Below are 22,803 nucleotides of genomic sequence, written 5' to 3' on the forward strand. Positions count from 1 at the left end.
AGCCTCCCAAGTGTGGGATTACAGATGCATGCCACCATAACCTGGCTCGGCTTGGTCTCAGTAGCGAGTGGCCCAGTGAGTGCATACTATTTTGCGGCAAGCAGCAGCCCTTGTCATTGTGAGGACAACAGTACAGGGATCCAGGATGCAATAAAACAACCTCAGTCACCAGAAACGGAAGGACTGCCTCATCGAAACACATCCAATTCCATGAAGAGGACAGGGCTGAGTGGCTAGCTGGAAACGCAGAGAAAAAGGCACGTGTGAGCCTCTTCATCCTCTTGCAGGGAGTCCGGGCCCAGGTAGGGTTGGGATCTACCATCCCTAGGGCATGAAGAGAAAGAAGCAGAAATTTCTGGGAAGCAGCATCTCGCACTTGAACTGGAACTGCTTGTTTGCTGTCGTGGCTACTAAGAAGGTCCCTGTGAAGCCAGGCACTTCTGTTCCAGCTGTTCTGGGGGCAGAGGCAGGAGTCTCGAGTTTAGAGCGAGCTTGAGCAACATTGAGCCCCCATCTCAAACACGAGCTGTCAAACTAAACTACCTTCCCCCACACGAACACAAAGAGGAACCAAATTATGTAGTGAAGGGTGAGGCTTGAAGTTCAGCTAGAGATCTCTGAAAAGTTTTGTTCTTTCCTAACAAAAATGTGTGTGAAGGGCAAGTCTCACAAAGTGAGAGATGATAGCAGAGAGACCGGATCTTCCACCAAGCCAGTTTTGTTGAGGCCCAGTAGGAAGTAAAGTTCAATCATAACAGTTGTTAGGAGCAACTGGGTCTATTCGAGCTTCTGATTTTGGACTCCCGGGTTGATTAGGATAGCCTGCACACAGGAAGCCCAAGTGGGCTGGTGATGATGACTTTTTAACATCATTTAACAGTGTGACACAGTTGCAGATTAGAGATAATGACGGGGGAGGAAGTTCCTTAAAGGAAGTAACGCCTGGGCTTTGTAAGCGTTGCATGCTACATTTCGAGCATTTGTGTGTCCCTCTGTAGTTCCGTGAAATACTATTAAGAGGTGGGACCTGTTGGTGGCGATCAGGCCATCAGGCTCCTTTCCAGGAGGAGGATGGCCACGGGAGGATGGCAACTGTAAAAGGAGAGGCCAGGCGTGGTGGCGCACGCCTTTAATCCCAGCACTCGGGAGGCAGAGGCAAGTGGTTGAGTTCGAGGCCAACCTGGGCTACAGAGTGACTTCCAAGACAGCCAGAGATATACAAAGAAACCCTATCTCAAAGAAAGAAAAAAAAAAGAGGGGGGGATAAATTCTCCTTGGGGAAGGAAGAATTTGCCGAACTCAGGGAAAAGCTTGCAGAGGTGGTTTGGTCAGCCTGGATCAAGGAAACTCCCACAAGCCATGAGGCAAAAATATCTTCATGCAGACTTGCTCTGTATAAACAGCATGAGAAGGAACACGTGACTGTTTGTTCAACTTCACTGAGCTCTCAGAAAAAGTCTCTAAAGACGGAGGACTGCTTCTCCAAAGGAAAAGTCAAGGTTTGAAGTATTGTCCAAAGTAATGACCCTCACTGTGCCCTGGAGCCGGATTATGTCCCTCCCAAAGGCGCTAGTGCTCCCCAAGACCCCACCTGCCTCCTTTCTGTTTGCTCTTAAATCAGTCAAAGACCAAAAACGAACACCCAAGCTTGTCTATTAGAGATGCTGGGGGTAAAATCTGAATGGCCAGAGAAAACCACAAGAGTAGGAAGCAGCCAGACTAGAGGAGAAACATGAAGACTGCGTGCCAAAGGCAAAAGTGAAGCAGCAGGAAGAACCAGCCCTGAGTAAGGAGCCAGAAGAGGGTGAAGGATGACGGCCCTGTGACGAGTGTGTGTGTTCAGGAAGCTAGCTGTTTTCCTAAGAACGGGGCATTCAAGTGTAGCTCAGCATTAGCTTCAGTGTAAAAACTACAGACTTTTGTATGGCTGGTGAGATTTAAGAAACCTTGGTGGGAGTGTATGTGTGTGAAGAGATGGTTCAGTGGTTAAGAGCACTGGTTGCTCTTCCAGAGGTCCTGAGTTCAATTCTCAGCAACCAAAACCATCAGTAATGAGATCTGTTGCCCCGTTGTGGCCTGCAGGCACACATGCAAACAGAACACTGTACACAAAATAAATCTTAAAAAGCCTTCAGAGGAGCTGGAGCATGGTTGTGCAACGTGTAACCCCAGCAGAGGCACGAGGACATTTGGATGTCAGCCTGGGCTGCGTGAGATCCTATCCCCACCCCCCAAAAATAAAGGGCAGGCGAAGGTGAGATAGCTCACTGGGTAAAGGCACCAACCTGCCAGGCCGAGTTTGATACCAACGTGATGAAGGGCAAAACCCAACTTCCCCAAGTTGTCGTCTGATTGCCACACCCACACTTGGGACGTCCGCACGCGCGCATACACGAACACAGAAATATAACCAAAAAAAGAAAAATCTCAGCAGTTTACGGACCTTTTTTTCCAGAACTTTTGTGTGTGTGTGTGTGTGTGTGTGTGTGTGTGTGTGTGTGCTTTTTCCAAACTCCACCCACCTCCATGGGCGGGGCAACGTCAAGGCCACTTCCGGGTACCCCGGAAGCTCTTGTCGCTTAGCAACCCAGTAAATCATCTCTCTTTAAGGGCCAAGGCAAAGGCTATGAATTACTGAGCACCCACTACAGTTTGTGTATGGAGGCACTGAGGTCTTACTGGGATTTCTGTTCTTCCCAGCCATAAGTGGTGGCATTTCTTCCCAGTCTATCTGCGGTAAGGGAACTTCCCAAATCAGTCACCTACATCATCTGACCTTCATAACAACACAATCCAGCTCAGTGAAAGGACGCCATGCTCCAAGGATTGATGCTCTCAACCCAAGGGAACTGATGCAGGGGATACATAGTTGGAAGCAAGTATTTAGCGTGTAGGTTCTTCACTCAGGAGAACAGGGAAGGAGGAACAGCAATTTAAGTTTTACCCTAAGTTCTTTATTTTCCATGGTTTATAAGCCAAAACTTACGCGATCCTAAATCCCTGAGGGGCCAGAAGTCCCACCGCGAAAAATAGCAAACAGACCCAAGACTTGAGGAAAGTACACGGAGGGATGGGTAAATCTGATGTCCATATCTGGCGCTCAGCTGAGTTAGAAAATGCAGACGTTTTTAGCCTGGAATGTATGAGCTGAGTGAAGGAATGTTAGAAATGCTGAAGTAAGAATTCCATCGTGCCCGGGCCTCGCTGGAGCCACACCACAGGATGTCACCAAGCACCGCTCAGAGGGTCAGCCCCCGCTCCTCAAACAGTTGCTTTAGTGCCTCTTCCAGTCGCTGGTTCGTTCCTTGAAGCCCCTTCACCACCTGGGCTGCCCACTCGAAGTATTCCTGGACTCGCTGTTCTGACCACCCTGCACAAGAGTGGACAGAAACCCGCTCCTGTGATGTCGAGGCCAGCACTGGCTTTTGCCTGTTTCCTGGAGGGCTTCTGATGCAAGGCCATAAGACGAGCTGCTGTGGAATGACCTGAAACTTTTTCAGGACCCCGCAACTTTTCCCACTTTGTGGAAGAAAACTGTTCTAGGTTGTTTAAGGCACTAAGACCTCCGCCCGCGCTCACCCCTCCCCTCTCCCGCCCAGCTTATTTCTGTGAAATTGACCAATCTGTGTTTTTAGAAGCTGAACATTTCCCCCACTCCCACCCTCTCAGAGCTAGCAAGGGAGCATACCTTGAGGGGTGCAGCGATTCAGGTCTCTCAAATTGTATAGTTTGTCTGCCAGTTTCACCAGTTTGGCCCCTGGGCTGCTGTGGGGTGCCTGCTCCACCTGTTGCCGCTTTCTTTCCAGTTTGGGCAGAGTCTTGTCATCTGTCACTTCCTCCACTAAGCGCCGAACCTGGGCTCCGAAGTGCAGCTCTACCTCATCCAGGGTAGTGTCTGTGTCTTCTACTGTATCGTGGAGCAGGGCCGCCTGGGGAGAGGCTCCCGTTCAGTCCGGGGGCACTAGCCTACTACCAGTCAAAGGGCACCTATTGTTCAACAGTGTCTCCAATTCCCACACCAGCCTCCTGGCAGAGAAGGGTAAAGTTACCTGTAACACCAAAATGTCAGTGATTCCCGCCTCGTGGGTTAGTATCCGGGCCACACCTGACAGGGGCAAAGCAGAGGTCAGACTAGAGGAAGCCACCCTGGAGAGCCAGGCATAACCTCTCACCAGCTGGGTGACCTTGGGAAATCCTTTACCCTCTTGGGCTGTACTTAGGGGACAATCCCATCACTGCCTCAGGTGAGGCTTGCACAGCAGAACACACAAAAAGTGACTGACACAAAGCTTGGGACTCAGTAGGCGCTCAATGATTTGTACACCCTTTGTGTTCCCGTCCCAATCAGTCCCCACCCGCCACGCGCCGCGAGGACGGCTTCCCAACCGGCGCGCCCACCGATGGGGTGGTTGATGTAGGGAGTCCCTTCGGGATCTTTCCGTCGCTGCTGCCGGTGTTTGCGAGCGGCGAAGTCAGCAGCCTCCAGCAGCTGAGCCGCCTCGGAGCCCATCGCGCGGGTGGCGCGGGTGGCGGGGGAGGGGGGGGGGGGAGGGACTGAAGCCCTCCAATAGGTCGTCTACAGCGCCCCCTGGCGCATCGGAGGCTTGGAGCATGAGTTAATTCTAACAAGCTGTCATCCATTTATTCTCCCCACCACCACCACACATCTCGCGTGTTATACGTATGTGCGTGTGGTGTGTAGAGGCCATATGTCTCCATCTTAGTTTTGGAGACAAGGTCTCTCCTTGAACCTCTAGCTGCTCAGTTATTTAGCAAGACTAGCTAGCCAAGTAGTTTGCACGGATTCTCCTGTCTCCGCCTCCCCAGCAAACAGGTGTAGGTTGCCACCCCAAGCTTTTTACTGGCTATTGCTTTAGTCTGAATGCAACTCCTTATTCTTATGCAGCAAGCACTTTATCTACTGAGTCATCACCCCAGTCTCAGTGGAAGTTCTTCAGAGGCTGAGAGCCTGGGCACAGAAAAAAAAAAAAAAAAAAAAGCCTTTAGCCAGACTGTGGTTGGTGCACACTTAGTCCTCAGGAGGCAGAGGGAGTGGGTCTCCGAGTTCGAGGCCAGCCTGGACTACAAAGTGAGGTCCAGGGCTTCTGGGCTATGCAGAGAAACCCTGTCTTGAAAAACAAAATGAGAAAGGCTGGAAAATAGTTACCCTGACTCTCTGAGAACTAATGGTCTCTGGAGAGAAGAAAGGCAAACAAGAACAAAGATGTTGGCCTCAAGGAGTCCTGAGTACTGAACTGGAAGGCATGGGTAGCCATGGGTCCAGAGAGAAGGCCCAGTTCATCTAGCCTGGGAGGCAGAGGCGTCTTAGGAGAAAAAGGCTGGCCACAGTTTTTCAGCGCCCAGAATGTTTTCAAAGTGCTCCAAACATAGCTCTCCCCACAGACACTGTCCCGGTTACTATGGGTGTCTGAGCCTTTAGGGACACTACGAGACGCTACGCTGTGACCGTCTGGAGAACTAGGTCCTGAGCTAGAAGTTCTGCCTAATTGCTTCAGATTTAGGCTCCTGGGAGGCAGTGCTGTTTCTACAGAAACTGCATTAATTTCCTGGACCACAGGAGAGCCTGTTTCAGTCCCCAGACCTCTGCTGTGGGCCTCTGAGGCGACGAGTCTTTTCCCTGCGGTTTCAGGGACATAATGTTGCCTATCTTGGGTAGGCATGGGAATAATCCTTCATCCTTTACTGACAAATGATTTTTGGATCTTCTGGAGAAATTCCCTACCTTAGTGTTGGCAGTCTGAAGAGTAAGCGAGATCTGGGACCCTCCCTGAAGGACTCTCTGAGAAACAGAGGTAGCCAGTTGCTAAGTGCATTCCAATCAGCAGGTAGCTTTTGTGTCTGGGCTGGCGGCTGGGGAGGTGAAGCTCAGGGGATGTTTACTGACAGGATTCTCAGGGAGGCTTGGTGGTTGCCATGTTGTAACCATTATGGAGGGACGCTCTGCAGGCTGACCGGAGGTCTCTGGGGTCTAACATGGATTGGTCAGAATCCCGAGGTGTCTGTAGTAGCTTAGAAATAGGAGGATGGATAGGCAGACCCATATCTGGCTTTATGTGTTCACTTTTTCAGGATAATGTCTCAACTTCTCTCTCTCGCCTGGCGTTCCTCCCTTCTGCTTAGGAAAGCATAGGCAGTTCGGAGCCAGGGGCCTCACAGTACCCAGAAGATGACAGGAACCCAGTTGCTCTCATCTCTCCAGAAGCCTGTGATGGAGGAGTTTCCACCCCTGTGGGCCTTGGGACTTTAATGTCAGGTTCTCTATGGTCGGGAATCATAGCTTAGGACAAATGCTGGATTCCTGGGACTACGACTGAGGTGACCGCTCATGGGCCTCCAGAGGAGTCCAGGGCCTCTCCTGACACACCTGGCTGTGGGGCTGCTGGTGCTTTTCAGTTGGATGAACCCTGCCCACCTCACCGACCTCTCAGGTATATACACTTCCCCTGTCCTCCGAGAGAGACCTCAGCAACTGAGAAAGCTAACGGTGAGGGGTGAAGGAAGCCTCCTCTCCTGGTAGGAAGCTGGACCCCATTTTGCACTTCGAACCGGGTGAAAGGGGTGTGGGTAACCTTCCTCCTCTATAGCCTTCTTGCTTCTCTCCAGCACTGGCTCATCACCCCCATTTGTGCCAGACCACGCGGGACGCTGAAGGCCGCCACTACCCGGGTTTCTTCTGTCCCCGCCTCTCTGATACTTCTGAGGAAGCCTACTGTTGCCACCTGCAGGCGGCCGGGGGTTCCTGCTGTACCCGGGATGAATTTGAGGCCCTGTACCAAGTAAACTTATCTACTCTCCAGCCCCCGCCCATCCTCAGGTGAGAACTCTGGTCCCAGATCCACGGGACACCGACAGCGTACTCCGGTGCCTTGGGCACTGGCCTTAAATTCTGCGGTGGGAGGATTGTAGCTTCCAGACTAGTGGAGAGGAAGTCACGTAAATCACGATTAAAATGACTCTGTGGAGGAGTGAAGGAGTTAAAAGTAATCAAAGCTGCTGTATATTTTGTGGACTTTTTTTTTTTTCCTGAAGGGGATGGGATGGTGTCAATAGAGAGGATCTGGTAGTCCATGAGTTACACACATTGTAGTAGGGACTTTAATTCTGAATCTAGCTGCGTTCGTCTTCAAGATACTTGCAAGCTCCCACATTGGGTTGCAAACTATGCGTAGGTAGTATTTATCCCGTGCTTTCTTTGACTCTTCGGGTTCCGTCACCCCAGACTTGCGCAGTCACTGTACGATCTTGAGTCTCTCCTCTCTCCCACAGGGGTCCAGGCCCGCTCCTGGCACTGGGCCTCTACAGTCTACTGCTGATGGCACTGATGACCGCAGATTTCGTGCACTTCTTCCGTGGTCGGAGCCGGAGACGACGCTTGGACGCCAGCAGCCGCCGCCTCTCCTCTCGGGCCTCCGCGGCTCGCCCCCTACGGGTCCCAGTGGGAACAGACTAGACGCCCCTGGAGCGTCCCTGGAGCGTCCCTGAGCCTGAGCCTGCGCCTGCGCAACGCGGCCGAACACCCCGCCCATGCACGGCCCCGACGTCTTCTTTGCCTCGCCTTCTTTGGCGTAACCCTGACGCATTGCTGGGGCGGAGCAGCTCCCGGCATCTTCCCGAGACCAGAGCTGCTTTTGCTCCAGAGGCTGCTCCAGCGCCGGCCGGCTCGGAAGGAAGCTCAGCTCCGCAATGACTGTGAGTGATCCAAGGGACCTCCGAGCCCCGATCTTCGGTCCCGGGGTGCACACTGATCCTCCTGTGAGATCCCCTTTTCTCAACTGACCACCGTCACCTCTATAGCCCTCCTTAGATCCCTCCTCGGGACTCTGCCCGGACCGGGCTCCTCTCCCAGCTGCGCTGATCTGCGCCCTGCCTTTCTTTCCCCAGGCCAGCTCAGCCGAGCAGCTGCGGAAGGAAGGCAACGAGCTGTTCAAATGCGGGGATTACGAGGGTGCCCTGACTGCCTACACCCAGGCCCTGAGTCTCGGTGCGACGCCCCAGGACCAGGCCATTCTGCACCGAAACCGGGCTGCTTGCCACCTCAAGCTGGTGAGGGAGGGGTCGGGTTGCTCTAACTTGGTTCTACCTGGGCCTGGGGTTACCCATAGCCGCTGCTGTTTGCGCACCGCACCGGATGGGCATCTCCTAGCCAACACGGTTGTCCCATGTCTTTGGGCATTGGTTGTGGGGGACCCAGCAGAACAAGGGGCGCCCATTGCTACTCAATTAGATCAGGCTCCTGATCTTTCTCTTCCAGGAAGATTACAATAAAGCAGAATCAGAGGCGTCTAAAGGTAGGGGAGTGTGGGCCCTCATGTGGAGCTGTGGGTCTTCTGTGATGGGCAAGGACTCTGGGACCACTGAGCCTTCCCTTTCTCCTCCTCCTCTGATCCCAGACACTTGTCTTTCTATTTGCTTTCCCACTTCTTCGGCCTTTGCTTTTCTGCAGCTGCCCTCACCTTTTCTGAGGCTGAAGCTCCGAGCTCCACATTGGTACCCCCCACCTTCCTCTGGCCCTCAAGATCTTTCCTTACTGCTCTTGCCTGGAGATGGTGGCCTCATGGGTGCTGACAGAGCTCCTGTTTGTCTCAGCCATCGAAAAGGACGGCGGGGATGTCAAGGCGCTTTACCGCCGAAGCCAAGCGCTGGAGAAGCTGGGCCGCCTGGACCAGGCTGTCCTTGATCTGAAGAGATGTGTCAGCCTAGAGCCCAAGAACAAAGTTTTCCAGGAATCCCTGAGGAACATTGGGGGCCAAATTCAGGAGAAGGTATGTGAAAAATCCAAGAAAGGATGGGGTCAAGGATGTAGACACAGTGCTCGAAACAATCGTTAATAATGCTCAGCCTGGCCGGATGGTGGCGCAGCACACCTTTAATCCCAGCACTTGGGAGGCAGAGGCAGGCGGATCCCTGTGAGTTTGAGGCCAGCCTGGTCTACAAGAGCTAGTTCCAGGAGAGCCAGGGCTGTTACACAGAGAAACCTTGTCTTGAAACAAAACAAAACAAAATAATGCTCGGCCCGTTGGAGGAAATTGAATTAAAAGCATGGTTGTTTGATGCATATGAAAGTTTATATACTTGGCAAAGAGTGAGGCAAGGATGAAAGTGGTGTGTGTGTGTGTGTGTGTGTGTGTGTGTGTGTGCACGCGTGAGTGCTCTTACAGCTACTGGTGAGGGTATGCATGGTATGTTTCCTTTAGGCGGCAGTATTAGTTAGCCCAGGCTGACCCTTTTCTCACTACATACCTGAAGCTGGCCTTGAACCCCTGATTCTCCTGCTTCCAAAAACACTTTTATTTTTACTTTTTTCTTTTCTTTCTTTTCTTTCTCTTTTCTTTTCTTTTCTTTTTTTTTTTAAAGACAGGGTCTCGTATAGCCTAGGCTGGTCCTGGTTGCTGTGTAGCTGAGGATGACCTTAACTTCCTGTCTACACTTTCCAAGTGCTGGGATTTCAGGCATCTGACTTTTCTTTCAGTCTTGTTTATGGTTAGAGAAACTTGGAGTCTGCCTAAATGCCTAGCAACGAGAGCAAAACTAACCAGGCTAGGACAGTGCTGTTGTTTTTGAGAAGTGGATCATGAGTGGTCACGTGGAGAGGGCTGTACTGTATGGTGGACGGAAAAGTAAAATCTGCAGTAATACACCCGGGAGAGATTGTTACCACCGAGCTCATGACCCGTACCGTATGTCACGTCTGGGCACATTGGATAAATATATCTAAACACAGTGAAAGATATTGTTAGTGTGTACATCAAAAGTCTGTTAAACTGAAAGTTCGAGGCCAGCCTGGCATACAGAGCAAGTTCTAGGACAGCCAGGGCTACACAGAGAAACCCTGTCTACACACACACACATACACACATAAGCCTGTTAAAAATGTACACCAAAGGCCAAGTATAGTGGCACACACCTTTAATCCCAGCACTCTGGAGGTGGAGGTAGGCAGATCTAGGCAGATCTTTGTGAGTTCAAGACCAGCCTGATCTACATTTAAAAAAAAAGAGAGAAAATATGTGTGTGCGCGCGCGCACGCGTGTGTGTGTGTGTGTGTGTGTGTGTGTGTGTGTTTGTGTGTGTGTGTGTGTGCATGTGTGGTGTTTATCAAAATGGTAACATTGGAAGAAAAGAATGGTATTAAGAAGGCTTTCAAAAAATATTTTGTAGCCGGCCAGTGCTGGCCCAGGCCTTTAATCCCAGTACTCGGGAGGCAGATGCAGGAGGATCACTGTGAGTTTAAGGCCAGCCTGGTCTACAGAGTGAGTTCCAGGACAGCCAGGGCTACACAGAGAAACCCTATCTCAAAAAAACCAAAAAACAGCAACAAGAAAAAAACCTTCGACTTATTAAACAAACATACACAAATGCACACACATACACACATGCACACACAAGGCATCAAAGGGAGGGTTAGCAGCTACCTTGCAACCCTCCTGGTGTCTCGTGACTGCCAAGTTCAGTGCCGTATTCCATGCTTATGCTTTTACGCTGCTATAGTGTAGCTGGCACTACTGGGAATGGGTTCCTTATGACTGACAAGCTGCCTGCTCTTCTGAAAGCACTTCCCTTAGCCTCGGCAGGCCCTATTGCTCAAGCAGGAAGAAGTTCAGAGAGGAAAACAGCCCTGGGAAGTTTAGGAGGAGATGCCTGGCAAGTCTCTTCCTGCCTGCCAGGGTTCCTAACTGTTGACCTTGTGCTCTGAGCCTGCCGGGGAAGAGAGTCAGGGAGAACTCGGAGGAAGCATGACGTGTCTGGCCAAGAAAGGTGACTTACTCTGTGCTTCTTCACAGGTGCGGTACATGTCCTCAACAGATGCCAAAGTAGAACAGATGTTTCAGATACTGTTGGACCCCAAAGAGAAAGGCACAGAGAAGAAGCAAAAGGTACAGGTCCTGGAGTGAGCTTCTAGGGCTTCCCTACAGACCCCTTTACTCACCAGTGTGGGCCTTGGGAGTCCTGCTGGCCCACTCTGCTGTAGGTTGAGCCTCAGGCCATGCCTGCTGCATAGGAGCTGTTGGGGATCGGGGCCCTTAGTGTGAGGCAAGGAAAGGGAACTAGTGTTGCCAGAGCACCTTGGTGGCTCTCCTGGAACCAGGAGCCTGCACACAGTGTGACTGAGGCGCTGTTCTTGCTCTTGAAGCCCTGCTAGGGACTCTATTTTAACCAACACCCACAAGACCAAGCTCTCCTTTCTGCTTGAAGGGAAAGAAGCTGAAGTTCTGAGGGCGGCATTTATGGCTGGCTAAGGAGAAGTGGTGAGGTCCAGAGCTCAGGGCCTGTCTGCTTGCCCTGACCTTGGAAGGATGTAGTATCAACATTAGAATGTGCTTCCTTTGGTGTAGGCATCTCAGAACCTTGTGGTACTGGCCCGAGAGGATGCAGGAGCTGAGAAGATCTTCCGGAGCAATGGGGTTCAGCTCTTGCAATGCCTGCTGGACACGGGAGAGACCGATCTCATGCTGGCTGCCCTGCGCACACTGGTTGGCATTTGCTCCGAGCACCAGTCGCGGGTGAGTGCTGTGGAGAGGTCTAGTTATTTCTTCAGTCTATCTGTCTATCCTTTTGTCTATTAATTCCACCTACCTGTCTACTCTTCCACCCCTCGTCTTCTCCAAAAACAGTTTAAAGCACAGATAGGTGCTATACAGCTATGGGGAAAAATAAAAAGGGGACAGAAAAGACAAATATAAATTAGGATGGAGTAACCAGGCGGTGGTGGTACATGCCTTTAATCCCAGCACTCAGGAGGTAGAGACAGACGGATCTCCATAAGTTTGAGGCCAGCCTGGTCTACTAAGTGAGTTCCAGAGCAGGCTCCAAAGCTACAGAGAAACCCTGTCTCAAAAAAGCAAAAACAAAAAAAAACAAACAAACAAAAATCAAATTAAGATGAAGTAGGACCAGAAAGCACAAACATAGCCTGCATCTTGAGCATCACTGTCCTGAAGCCAGTTCTCGAAGACGCCTGGTCACTGCCCCACTCAAGGCTGCTCGGAAAGGGGTTTTGTCTTTTCCAGAGGTCAGACTCCTTTTCCTCTGGAGAGAAGAGACTCCAGTGATGTCACCAATAGCATCTCTGCCCTGGAGATAGTGACCTGGTCAGCAGCATGGATGGTACTGTCCTGGCATGGACAGTGCCACAAGAATGGCCCTGACCCTGGGCCTGGAAAGTTCACACCTGCCCTGCTCTTACCATTGCTGACTGGACCCAGAAGATAGGGACTTAGTCTTTGGTTGATCAGTATGTTTTTATGTGTATACTTAGAGTCAGGGTTTTCTTGTGTAGTCTGGGCTGCCTTGAACTCGTGGTCCCTGTGGGATTTCAGTGTGTGCTGCCGTGCTGGGCTCCTTGATTGCCTTTAGAGTCTCCAGTCCCAAGAAGGCTAGATTGTGAAGTAATCCGTGAAATCCGTTGAGGCTAAGCCTGGGTTATATTTAGACTAGTCAAACCATGTGTGTCCTGCGGCAGCCTCTAGCTTCCCCAGCTCCGTGTGGGCTGGGATGAGCCCATCAGGCCTCCTAGGTTCTCTCGCTTACAAGGAAGGTGGAGAGGCTGTGCCGGTCCTCCCCGTGCATGCTCACACCCTCAGGAGTGTACAACCCCCCCTGCTGGGTTTGGGAAGGAGCTTGCATCTATCAGGATGCCTTGTCCGGTGTGCTGCCTTCCCGAAGAGACATGAGACCAAAGAGCTGCTCCTGGGGCTTGTCTTCTCCCCAGCTATAGAGAGCAGAGGTGGACGAGGACTTTGGAATATGTAGCCTTGGCTGTCCTAGAACTGGCTGCTATCCTGCCTCCTGGGATTGCAGGTATATTCTACCACTACCAAACGGGATGCTTTCTTTCGATCCTTTCTAAGAGGAAGCATGTCACGAAGCCAGGTCCTACTTTTAGACCTGCTTTCCTTTTCGCTCGGAGCTGGCCCTTCCACCCCGGCGTTGGCTCACTTCCCAGCCACACTCACTGACTCACTGTCGGGAGTCACCTCTACCCACCGAGCCTCCGTCCAATTCTTTCCCCGCTCTAGACGGTGGCAACCCTGAGCGTCCTGGGAACGCGGAGAGTGGTCTCCATCCTGGGTGTGGAGAACCAGGCCGTGTCGCTGGCGGCCTGCCACCTGCTGCAGGTTATGTTTGATGCCCTCAAGGAAGGTGTCAAGAAAGGCTTTCGAGGCAAAGAAGGTGCCATTATTGTAGGTGAGTGGAAGCTGTTGTGGAGGGGATGGGTGGAGCTGAACCCACCCAACCAATCCTTCCAGGATGAGCTCTGTAGATCCACGAATGTGGCTTAGTGATGATGTTTCACCCTAGATGCTTTTGTTTCGCTGAGACGGGGTCTCACCGTGGAAATGGACTCTGAATCCCCTGGCCTCAGCCTCCCAAGTGCTGACATTATTTATATGCTTGTGTCTTCATACCCAGCTTCTCCTTTGGACTTTAATAGCCAAGGTGCTTGAGGAGAAAGCTGGGATCAGCTTAGAACTCGGGAGGGAAGCCTCCTGCTCTGCCTGTGTCTCTGACAGTTGAGGGGTTCAGCAGTCACACAGGGCTGGGTCACTGTAGAGCCCACTAGTGTCACGTTTTCTGTTGTGCTGTTTTGTTGTTGCTGTGGAGGGCTGAACCTCTTATGTCATAGACGTTGATCACCTGTGTGTGTTGCCGCCAGATCCTGCCCGGGAGCTGAAGGTCCTTATCAGTAACCTCCTGGAGCTCCTGACTGAGAAGGGAGTCTCCGGCCAAGGCCGTGACAATGCCCTGACCCTCCTAATTAAAATGGTACCCCGGAAATCTCCGAAGGACCCCAACAATAGCCTCACACTCTGGGTCATTGATCAAGGTAAGTGATACAGTGTAGGAGAACTTGCTTGGGTGGCTGAGGCCTGCCTTTCTGTGGGAGTGATGAGAAGAGTGGCGGTTGTGTGCGTCCTGTGCGTCTACAAACGGTGCCTTGGACAGTCCCTAAGAAGGCCAATCAAAAAGCAATGCCATCTTTTTCTAGTTGCAGGTTTTTTAAAAATCACGTTATTTATTTTTTTAAAACTTTTAAGACATTTTTGTTTATTTATTAAGTCTTTCTCCTCCACATATCCCTCCCCCGCCGTGTGTGTGTGTGTGTGTGTGTGTGTGTGTGTTTGAATACCATGACACTGGTGTACATCAGGATAACACGCAGAGGTTGGTTTTCTCCTTCTACCGTGGGATCCTGGAGATCGAACTCAGGTCATCAGAGTTGGTGACAAGCACCATTACCTGCTGAGCCATAGCCTGGCCTGTTTTTCTTAGTGACTATGTATTACTACTACTCTCGGAGAAAAAGACAATTAAATCAGAACATAGCAATATACACTTCTCATTTTTCCAAAAAGATAAATAAGAGAGGACTTGCGAAAGCCCTGCCTGACGCCCCCTGCAGGGCTCCTTTGAACCCCATGGCTTCACCTCTGCCATGCCACTGTTTGCACTCTGACCTTCCTGACGGAGAGGCGGCCTTGCTTTTCTCTGTGTGTCCAAGGCTGTCTCTACCTTTAGGGGTTGGCACCAGTGGAGTCGCTGTCTGAATGGGGTGTCTTTCCAGGTCTGAAAAAGATTCTGGAAGTGGGGGGCTCCCTGCAGGATGCTGCTGGGGAGCTCACAGTGACAGCCAACAGCCGCATGAGCGCCTCCATCCTCCTCAGCAAGCTCTTTGATGACCTCAAGTGTGAGGCCGAGAGGGAAAACTTCCACCGGCTCTGTGAGAACTACATCAGGTGAGGGAGGAGTGACCAGCATTCAGCGTAGAGGGCGGAGTTCAGCATGGAGGGCGGAGTTCAGCTTGGAGGGCGGCCTGAAGGGAGGACTAGAAAACTAAAGTGATCCCCAGCACCTCCACCCTGTGTCTTAGTTGCTTTTCTGTTGCGGTGAGGAGACACGTGACCAAGGCAACTCCTAAAAGAGTTTATTGAGGGCTTAGATTTCAGAGGTGAGTAGAATTCATAACCATCATGGCAGGGGGCGTGGCGGCCAGCAGAGAAGCATGGTGCTGCAGCAGAAGCTGAGAGTTGAGGCAGTCACAGGGCAGGAAGGGAGAGGGAAGAAAGGAGAGAGAGAGGGAGGGAGGGAGGGAGAGAGAGAGAGAGAGAGAGAGAGAGAGAAAACAAATTAACTTAACTTGGACTAGTGTGGGCTTTTGAAACCTCAAAGCTCACCCCCAGTGACACCTTCTCCAACAAGGCCACACCTCCCATTCCTTTTCAAACAGTTCCACTGACTGAAGAACAAACATTCAAATATATGAATTTATGGGGCCATTCTCTTTCACTTTTTTGTAAGATTTTATTTTATGTCCATTGGTGTTTTGTCCATATTCATGTCTGTATGAGGGTGTTGGATCCCCTGAAACTGGAGTTAGAGACAGTTGTGAGCTACCCTGTGCGTGTGCTGGGATTTGAACCTAGGTCCTCTGGAAGAGCAGTCAGTGCTCCTAACCGCTGAGCCATCTCTCCAGCCCCTGGATCTCTTTTCTAACCCGTGAACTAAATATGACGGTCCACCCTTGAGAAGCTGACAGTTGAGGGGAGGTGACTGACAGTAATAATTTTCAGTAGGGTGACCTAGGATCTTCCATAGTACAGGAAAAAAAATGGGGCAGGGCAATGCGTGTGGAGAATAACTTATGTTTGGTGATATGCCACCAGCTCACGTAGAGGGAAGTTAACGGGAATTGGTGGTTGCTGATGTGAAATGGCCAGTCTTTCCCTCGGCGGGTTTTCAGGATAAGTAGCGCCAATAGGGGAGCTGGGAAGAAGAGGCCCGTTATAAGTGTTTCGCCATGACAGCTGTTGCTCTGTGCCCCTCAGGAGCTGGTTTGAGGGCCACGGGCTGGCCGGGAAGCTGCGAGCCATCCAGACAGTGTCCTGCCTGCTGCAGGGCCCATGTGATGCCGGCAATCGGGCCTTGGAGCTGAGCGGCGTCATGGAGAGCGTGATCGCTCTGTGCGCCTCCGAGCAGGAGGAAGAGCAGCTGGTGGCGGTGGAGGCGCTGATCCACGCAGCCGGCAAAGCCAAGCGGGCCTCCTTCATCACTGCCAACGGCGTCTCTCTGCTCAAGGACCTCTACAAGTGCAGCGAGAGGGACAGCATCCGCATCAGGGCACTAGTGGTGAGATGGGAGGCCTGGGTGGGCAGCCAGATGAGGTCAGCTGGTGTCTCCTGAGAAGTATATACAGCACCTCCCTGGGGCTACGGGAGTGGGCTGGCTCCTGCCGCCGAAGGGCGTATGATCTAGTGGGGAGATGATGTCTAGGGGTGCGGGGTGCCTCATACTGTCCCCTTGGTTAGAAAGGCCTGTGGAGAAGCAGAAGCTGCACGTTTGGGGCCTTTCTAGCATCCGTGAGCGGCTACAGTCAGCACGGTAGGGGCTTTCTATTGCCGTGATAGACACCACGACCAAACACAACTGGAGAGGACAGACTGTATTCCATGTTACAGCTCAGGTCAGAAAGGGAAGACAGGGCAGGAGCTCCAGGCAGGAACTGAAGCAGGCACTGTAAAGGAGCGCTGCTTACGGACTTGTTCCTCGTGGCTTGCTCAGTTTGCTTTCTTTTTTTTAAAAAGATTTATTTATTTATTTATGCAGTGTCCTGCCTGTATGCCAGAAAGAGGGCACCAGATCTCACTATAGGTGGTTGTGAGCCACCGTGTAGTTGCTGGGAATTGAACTCAGGACCTCTGGAAGAGCAGTCAGTGCTCTTAACCGCTGAGCCATCTCTTCAGCCCCTCAGTTTGCTTTCTCATACACCTCGGAACCACCTGCCCAGAGATGGCATCCCTCACAGCCAGCGGGGCCTTTCCACAGGCCAGTCTGATGGAGGCAGTTCCTCAGCTGAGGTTCCTTCTTCCCAGATGAATCCAGCTTGTGTAACGTTAACAAGGAAACCAGCTGGCGCAGGCAGTTTGTCCTGGGTTTCTCTGTCTTGTAAGAATTTAGGCCATGGCTAATGTACTTGTACAGGGTCTTTCTTTCTTTCTTTCTTTCTTTCTTTCTTTCTTTCTTTCTTTCTTTCTTTCTTTCTTTCTTTCTTTCTTTTTTTTGAGCTGGAATCTCAGTAGCCCAGGCAGGCCCCAAACTCATTATTAGCTGAGGCTGGCCTTAAACGTTTGATCATTCTGCCTCTACCCTCCCAGGGCTGAGATGACAGGGTTTTGTTGTTGATGTTGTTGTTGCTTGTTTTTTTTTTTTGGGGGGGGGCCTGTTTTTGTTTGGTTTGGTTTGGTTTGGTTTGGTTTTTCAAGACAGGGCTTCTCTGTGTTAACAGTCCTGGCTGTCCTGGAACTCTTTGTAGACCAGGCTGGCTTCAAGCTCACTGAGATCCACCTGCCTCTGCCTCCTGAGTGCTTGGATTAAAGACGTGCACCACCACCGCCTGGCTTTGTACGAAGGGTTTCTGTGTGATATGAAAGGGACAGACCAGTCAGCGTGGAGAGGGCTCAGTATATAGAAAGCTGTGTCCGTTTCTACCAGGCTCTGTGTCCCGTGGCCACCTCAGTAGGTGACTGTTGCCTGTGGGGGACTTGTTGATTAATTAATGTTTGGGTTCCTCCAAGAGCTGCGACAGAGGGCCCAGGAGGGATCCCCAGCCAGGTAAGAGCCAGGCTGCTGTCTCCATTCTGGTCACCAAATAGCTGGTCCTTGTCCTCTTCCTCCAGGGACTTTGTAAGCTCGGATCAGCTGGAGGGACTGACTTTAGCATGAAGCAGTTTGCCGAAGGCTCGACTCTCAAACTGGCCAAGCAATGTCGGAAGTGAGTTATCGCATTTCTCCATTTGTGGGACAGATCTTAAGAGAGGCTGTGCAGCTGCAGAGATGCTCAGAGGGCGTAGGCGTGAGGGCCTCAGACACCCATGTTAGGAAGCTGGGTGTGGGGGCTGGAGAGATGATTCAGTGATTAAGAGCACTGACTGCTCTTCAGAGGACTCAGGTTCAAGTCCCAGCACCCACAGAGCAGCTAACAAACTCCTGTAACTCCAGGATCTAACACAGATGTACATGCAGGCAAAACACCAATGCACATAAAGTATAAATAAATTATTAAAATAAGAAGATGAAGCTGGGTGTGGCCATTCATGTGCCTGTGGGCAGAGACAGAAGGACCACTGTGGCTTCCTTCAGTGAGAGACCCTGTTCCAAGGAAGGAGGACAGAGAGGGACAGCAGGACACTGACGTCCTCCTCTGGTCGCCATGCATATGCAGAGATGCATACAACTTTGAAAACGGGTATGGGTAGAAGGTGGAGCATCTTTGTTTCCTGCTAGAGCCTAGCTCCTAAGCTCCCGTGTCACAGGGAGGCCCAAGCTCCTGGCTCACCTCCTTGTCCAGGTTACTCCCTCCTGCTTCCACTTCTGCTTCTTGTTGCTGGATTTTGTTTTTTCGAGATAGGGTCTCACTATGCTCAAGCTGTCCTAGAACTTATGACCCTCCTTGTCTCTGCCTCCTGCGTGCTGAGATTACTGGCACGTGCCACCATGTCTGGCTCCGGCTTCCTGCCTCTGATGATCATCTGCTGTCGTCATCCATGTCCCTAGGTGGCTATGTAATGACCAGATTGACGCGGGCACTCGACGCTGGGCTGTGGAAGGCCTGGCTTACCTCACCTTTGATGCCGACGTAAAGGAGGAATTTGTGGAGGATGAGGCTGCTCTGAAGGCCCTGTTCCAGCTCAGCAGGGTAGTTCTGCGGTTCCTGTTGTCATGTCAACCTAGGAGCAGGACCTGGGATGAGAGCTTGCCAGGCTTTGGCAGGTCTCACCAGTGTCCCTGGTGATGCAAAGCCAGCTAGTGTGGCCTTGGTGCCTACAGTGTCTGGGCGCACAGTTGTCCCAGAGGAGTTAAGAGCCGGGATTGTGAGCTCTGAATCTGGGGTTGAGGCAGGTTCCCAGTGTCACTCTAGGTCCCAGGTTGGGCTGTGGGGGTGGGAGGGAGGCCATGCTGCCCTGCTGAATGTCATTCTGTCCTCACCAGTCCGAGGAGAGGCCAGTACTCTTTGCAGTAGCCTCGGCTCTGGTCAACTGCACCAACAGCTATGACTATGAGGAACCTGACCCCAAGATGGTGGAGCTGGCCAAGTATGCCAAGCAGCACGTTCCTGAGCAGCACCCTAAGGTACGGGTACACTAGGAAGGCCTAGGGGTACCTGCTATTGGCACAGTTGAGCGGGCAATTAATCCTCAGCAGAAAACTATCCCTTAAACTATTTCCAAGCTGTGTCTTGGCTGTTTGTTTCCACGCTCATCAGACTCTACGTGAGAAGAGTCCATAGTTCCCTGTCTAGTCCTCTGGGGCCCCTCCTCAACTGCCTCCTTTCATAGGACAAACCAAGCTTCGTGCGGGCTCGTGTGAAGAAGCTGCTGGCCGCGGGGGTGGTGTCAGCCATGACATGTATGGTGAAGACGGAGAGCCCCGTGCTGACGAACTCCTGTAGGGAGCTGCTCTCCAGGTCAGCCAGCCTGCCTCTTCTAACTCCCGTCTCCGCCTGCAGCATGCCTTGGGAGTGGGATCTGTGCCCTGAGAGTCCTAGAGTGTTTGGTTGCCTTACTAGCTTCAGAATGGAATGCCTGCCTGCCAGAGCCTTGAACCCCACCTGCCCATGCCTTCTCCCTGCAGGGTCTTCCTGGCTTTGGTGGAAGAAGTGGAGGATCGAGGCACCGTGGTTGCCCAGGGAGGAGGCAAGGTAAGCTGCTTTCCGACTCCTTCCTGATTCTGAGCATCCACCTATAAAACATGACTCAGTGGCTGCTGTCCTCGGGGGACACTATTAGTGACCACAGGAACTGCTGGTGAGGTGACGCTAATGTGGACAGGCTCTTCGGAGGCCCATAAAGGTCCTGAGTTTGCCTCCTTTTCCCACTGTGGCCCCAGGGCTCAGCACAACCCGTGTTTAGCACTTAATAGGTGGTTGAGGAAGTGTTTGGGTGGTTTTATTGAGAGACCTCAGAGTGAGGAAGAGTTTGAGCACAGGGTAGTCTCAGGACCAAGGAGAGAGTGAGTGGGTTGATGGCTTAGACCTTAGACTCCCAGGTCCAGGCTGGGCATTGACAGGGCTGGGGCTGTTCCGACAGGCTCTGCTCCCGCTGGCCCTGGAAGGCACTGATGTTGGGCAGACAAAGGCAGCCCAGGCTCTTGCCAAACTTACCATCACCTCTAACCCGGAGATGACCTTTCCTGGCGAGCGGGTATGTGTTGTGTCTCCTTGTTCCAATCATGACCTCTCCTGTTTCCTCCTTGTGCCCCGATGGCCTCCGGCATGGGCTTTCCCTGGTGATCAATGGGAAAATGGCATTTTTGCTGAGTCCTGGGGGAGGGGACAGCTGTAGAGAACGCCACTGTCGCAGGTGGGCTCCATGCTGTGGATCAGTGGGTGGTGGGGGGTCGCTGCAGTGGGCTCTCTGATAGGTGGGATGTTTCACAGATCTACGAAGTGGTTCGGCCCCTTGTCTCTCTGCTGCACCTCAACTGTTCAGGACTGCAGAACTTTGAGGCTCTCATGGCCCTAACGAATTTGGCAGGGATCAGCGAGAGGCTCAGGTAAGGTCCCAGGGGAGCTTGGCCCAGGGATTTGGGTGAGTCCCAGTATGCACTCTACAGTTGGGAAAACAGTTCCTCGTCATTGTTTGTGCCTCACAGTAACTCCTGTGTAACATCCAGATGAAGAGGCATGCCAAGGGTGGTGCCCAGGGCGGTGCCAAGGGGGCCCAGGATGAGAGCAGTGCTCTGAAGTCAGATTGCCTGGGGTTCAAGTCTGGCTCCCTAAACCCAGTAGCTAGAGAAGCCCCAAGCAGTGAGGATCTGGGGCCCCAACTGTGCCCTCTACTTCCCCCTCCTCATCCCCAGGTTGCTGACACTCACTGGCTCGCTGTATGACCCTAAGCAAGTCTTTAAGTCATTCTGCCTCAGTTTCTCCTCTGTGAGTTAGTTAAGTATCAAACCCATGAAGCAGCCGCATAGAGAGTTCCTTGAGAAAATATAAAAGGCTTCGGCAAGCACAAGAGGGTGCGGCGGTTCATGCCAAGGGAGGAATTCTAGGCCAGGCCAGGCTATAAACTGTCTCAAAAGCCCTCCCCTCCTCCCAAAGCCCTTAGTTCATAGGTACCTGCCCTAGCAGTAATCACAGTCAACATGCGTTAGCTGTTGTTACTAATTGTGACCTAAGCCACATTGCTCACCACCCAGCCCAGTTTCCCCTTTGGCCAAATAGTCATGGTAGCCACGCCTACACTTTCACCATGGAGTGAGGTGAGCGTTAGGTAAGATAAGTCAAGCATCATGGGGTTATGGTGAGTATTAGGTGAAATAAGCCAAGCAGCTTGGTCAGGCTCAGTGCTCAGATGACTGGTGTCTGCATCGCCGTCGTCACCACCGCCCTGCTCGGCTAATTGGCAGCATGTCTAACAATCCTACGCTGCTCCAGCCAGGCCAGACGGCTGGGCAGCACTGGAGTTGACACCCGGGATGGGAAAGTCCTTGGACTTTGCTAGGGGAGCAGCTCAGCTCAGAGCTCAGCCACGTGGGGGATAGGGTGGCAGGTTATCGAGACGCTGGTCCTGCGGACCCTGCCAACTCTGTCCTGCAGACAGAAGATCCTGAAGGAAAAGGCTGTGCCCATGATCGAGGGCTACATGTTCGAGGAGCACGAAATGATCCGCCGGGCAGCCACCGAGTGCATGTGTAACTTGGCCATGAGCAAAGAGGTGAGGGTTGGCCCAGGTGGTCCCCGTGACAGGGACGCGAAGGGGCCTGTACTTCTACTAGGCTTTGGGCCCCGGTGGCATGGTCTTTGCCTCCATCTGGTCACAGGTGCAGGATCTCTTTGAAGCCCAGGGCAACGACCGGTTGAAGCTGCTGGTGCTGTACAGTGGGGAGGATGACGAGCTGCTGCGGAGGGCTGCTGCCGGCGGCCTGGCAATGCTTACCTCCATGCGGCCCTCACTCTGCAGCCGCATCCCACAAGTGGTTAGTGCCTGGCCCTGGTAGGGGAGGATGAGGGAAGTAGCAACTCCCTGCGTGGTGGCATTGCTGTTCTGTGGGTGTGGGGGGGGGGGAGGTCCTAGGCTACAGATGCGTTTTTCTACCAGGGTTGAGCCTGTTGCTGGGTCTTCACACCTGCCATTTCCTACAGACCACACACTGGCTGGAGATCTTGCAGGCCCTGCTTCTAAGTCCCAACCAAGAGCTCCAACACCGGGGCGCTGTGGTGGTGTTGAACATGGTGGAGGCCTCAAAGGAGATCGCCAGCACCCTGATGGAGAGCGAGGTGCTGGAGATCCTGTCAGTGTTAGCCAAGGGAGAGGAGAGCCCAGTCACCAGGGCTGCTGCAGCCTGCCTGGGGAAAGCAGTGGAATATAGACTCATCCAGCCCAACCAGGACAGAGAGTGAGGATCGGCCCCAGGCCCACTGCTCACGCATCTGCCACCCACCACAGCACTGAGAGCCAGGACAGAAGCGGCTTTGGCCAACAGGTCTGAAATGCTGGACCCTTGGCTCTTTCCCCCAGCTGCACTTTGGTGTTCTGTTCTGAGAGATCACACACTACACAGCCCTGCCCTGCCAGCACTCAGAAGGGTCCTATATTTGTGGAGAGCTGGAAATGGGGAAGGTGCATCCTAGCTCAAGCCTGTGGATTATGGGCATCAAGAAGGGCACAGCAGCATCCTCGCAAGCCGTGACCACCACCAGAGCCTGCCAGCAGGCACACCGCTCTAATAAACTGTGTGGAACCGAAGTGTGTCCTTGTGGGGTTGGGGGAGGCTGCTGAGGGTGGG

General features: G+C 52.5%; 3 protein-coding genes across 3 annotated transcripts; 2 read left to right on the plus strand and 1 right to left on the minus strand.

Moving 5' to 3' along the window:
- Positions 1–2,932: 2,932 nt before the first annotated feature.
- Positions 2,933–4,555, minus strand: Hddc3 (HD domain containing 3). Its single transcript, XM_048434931.3, has 4 exons — positions 4,399–4,555; positions 4,050–4,105; positions 3,689–3,929; positions 2,933–3,370 (listed from the first exon to the last, which is right to left on the minus strand). Exons 1-4 carry the CDS (start codon positions 4,508–4,510, stop codon positions 3,240–3,242), a joined length of 540 nt encoding a protein of 179 aa, XP_048290888.2. The 5' UTR covers positions 4,511–4,555; the 3' UTR covers positions 2,933–3,239.
- Positions 4,556–6,049: 1,494 nt separating this feature from the next.
- On the plus strand, positions 6,050–7,474 carry LOC146889886 (protein shisa-like-1a). Its single transcript, XM_085682588.2, has 3 exons — positions 6,050–6,449; positions 6,625–6,835; positions 7,288–7,474. The coding sequence occupies exons 1-3, from the start codon at positions 6,347–6,349 to the stop codon at positions 7,469–7,471; spliced, it is 498 nt and encodes a 165-aa protein (XP_085538714.1). The 5' UTR covers positions 6,050–6,346; the 3' UTR covers positions 7,472–7,474.
- A 96-nt stretch (positions 7,475–7,570) lies between these two features.
- Positions 7,571–22,763, plus strand: Unc45a (unc-45 myosin chaperone A). The gene is made up of 20 exons (XM_048434919.3): positions 7,571–7,710; positions 7,903–8,064; positions 8,273–8,309; positions 8,608–8,783; positions 10,803–10,895; positions 11,355–11,522; positions 13,038–13,206; positions 13,676–13,846; positions 14,585–14,756; positions 15,846–16,146; positions 17,694–17,788; positions 18,571–18,712; positions 19,006–19,146; positions 19,353–19,480; positions 19,648–19,714; positions 20,103–20,216; positions 20,453–20,568; positions 21,614–21,731; positions 21,838–21,993; positions 22,160–22,763. Exons 1-20 carry the CDS (start codon positions 7,705–7,707, stop codon positions 22,415–22,417), a joined length of 2,790 nt encoding a protein of 929 aa, XP_048290876.2. The 5' UTR covers positions 7,571–7,704; the 3' UTR covers positions 22,418–22,763.
- Positions 22,764–22,803: the final 40 nt, after the last annotated feature.

Source organism: Myodes glareolus, chromosome 24, assembly GCF_982192425.1.
Source record: "Myodes glareolus chromosome 24, mMyoGla1.1, whole genome shotgun sequence".
NCBI lineage: Eukaryota > Metazoa > Chordata > Mammalia > Rodentia > Cricetidae > Myodes > Myodes glareolus.

Excerpts from the sequence above, each read along its gene's own strand:
- Hddc3 (XM_048434931.3), bottom strand. The coding sequence starts at position 4,510 with ATGGGCTCCGAGGCGGCTCAGCTGCTGGAGGCTGCTGACTTCGCCGCT. Across the intron at positions 3,930-4,049 it reads CTGACATTTTGGTGTTACAG|GCGGCCCTGCTCCACGATAC; the intron begins GTAACTTTACCC and ends GCCTCTCCCCAG. Across the intron at positions 3,371-3,688 it reads GAATCGCTGCACCCCTCAAG|GGTGGTCAGAACAGCGAGTC; the intron begins GTATGCTCCCTT and ends ACTCTTGTGCAG.
- LOC146889886 (XM_085682588.2), top strand. The coding sequence starts at position 6,347 with ATGGGCCTCCAGAGGAGTCCAGGGCCTCTCCTGACACACCTGGCTGTG. Across the intron at positions 6,450-6,624 it reads CCACCTCACCGACCTCTCAG|CACTGGCTCATCACCCCCAT; the intron begins GTATATACACTT and ends GCTTCTCTCCAG. Across the intron at positions 6,836-7,287 it reads CAGCCCCCGCCCATCCTCAG|GGGTCCAGGCCCGCTCCTGG; the intron begins GTGAGAACTCTG and ends TCTCTCCCACAG.
- Unc45a (XM_048434919.3), top strand. Across the intron at positions 11,523-13,037 it reads GCTCCGAGCACCAGTCGCGG|ACGGTGGCAACCCTGAGCGT; the intron begins GTGAGTGCTGTG and ends TCCCCGCTCTAG. Across the intron at positions 13,207-13,675 it reads AGAAGGTGCCATTATTGTAG|ATCCTGCCCGGGAGCTGAAG; the intron begins GTGAGTGGAAGC and ends TGTTGCCGCCAG.